Source organism: Nestor notabilis, unplaced genomic scaffold, assembly GCF_000696875.1.
Source record: "Nestor notabilis isolate BGI_N333 unplaced genomic scaffold, ASM69687v1 scaffold22634, whole genome shotgun sequence".
Lineage (NCBI taxonomy): Eukaryota > Metazoa > Chordata > Aves > Psittaciformes > Psittacidae > Nestor > Nestor notabilis.
In genome coordinates, this window is record NW_009926309.1 from 450 (window position 1) to 809 (window position 360).

At 65.8% G+C, this 360-nt stretch overlaps 1 protein-coding gene across 1 annotated transcript in view; it reads right to left on the reverse strand.

Moving 5' to 3' along the window:
- Positions 1-22: 22 nt before the first annotated feature.
- TESPA1 (thymocyte expressed, positive selection associated 1) overlaps positions 23-360 on the reverse strand; it is a gene marked incomplete at both ends in the record, with an annotated part of 1,614 nt that continues 1,276 nt past the window's right edge. The window contains one exon of the mRNA XM_010013475.1: positions 23-360. Coding sequence (XP_010011777.1) covers positions 23-360 — 338 coding nt within the window.

A 360-nucleotide genomic window follows, 5' to 3' on the forward strand; every position in this document is an offset into this window, starting at 1 on the left:
TCGCTCCCCATAGCGGCTGCACCGTGTCCGTGTCCCTTCTCCATCCCTCCAGGACATCATCTGGACTGAACCGGAATTGCTCCAGCACCTCCTGCACCACCCTCCCCATGGCACCGGGCTGGATGGGGGGCACCGTGGGGGACCCCCATGGGTTGTCCTCATCCCGTGGGGACGTGTAGAGGCACATGGTGGCCACGGCCTTCTTCAGCCGCTCCACAGGAGAGAGGGTTCCGCGCTGGGCTGGCGGGATGTGGACGTTGGGAATGCCGGGATGAGCCCCGGAGCAGCAGGAGGGGGAGATGCGCTGCACTGGGGTCCGCGAGACGTAGGAATAGAGGCAGAAGAAGGCATCGGCCGTGG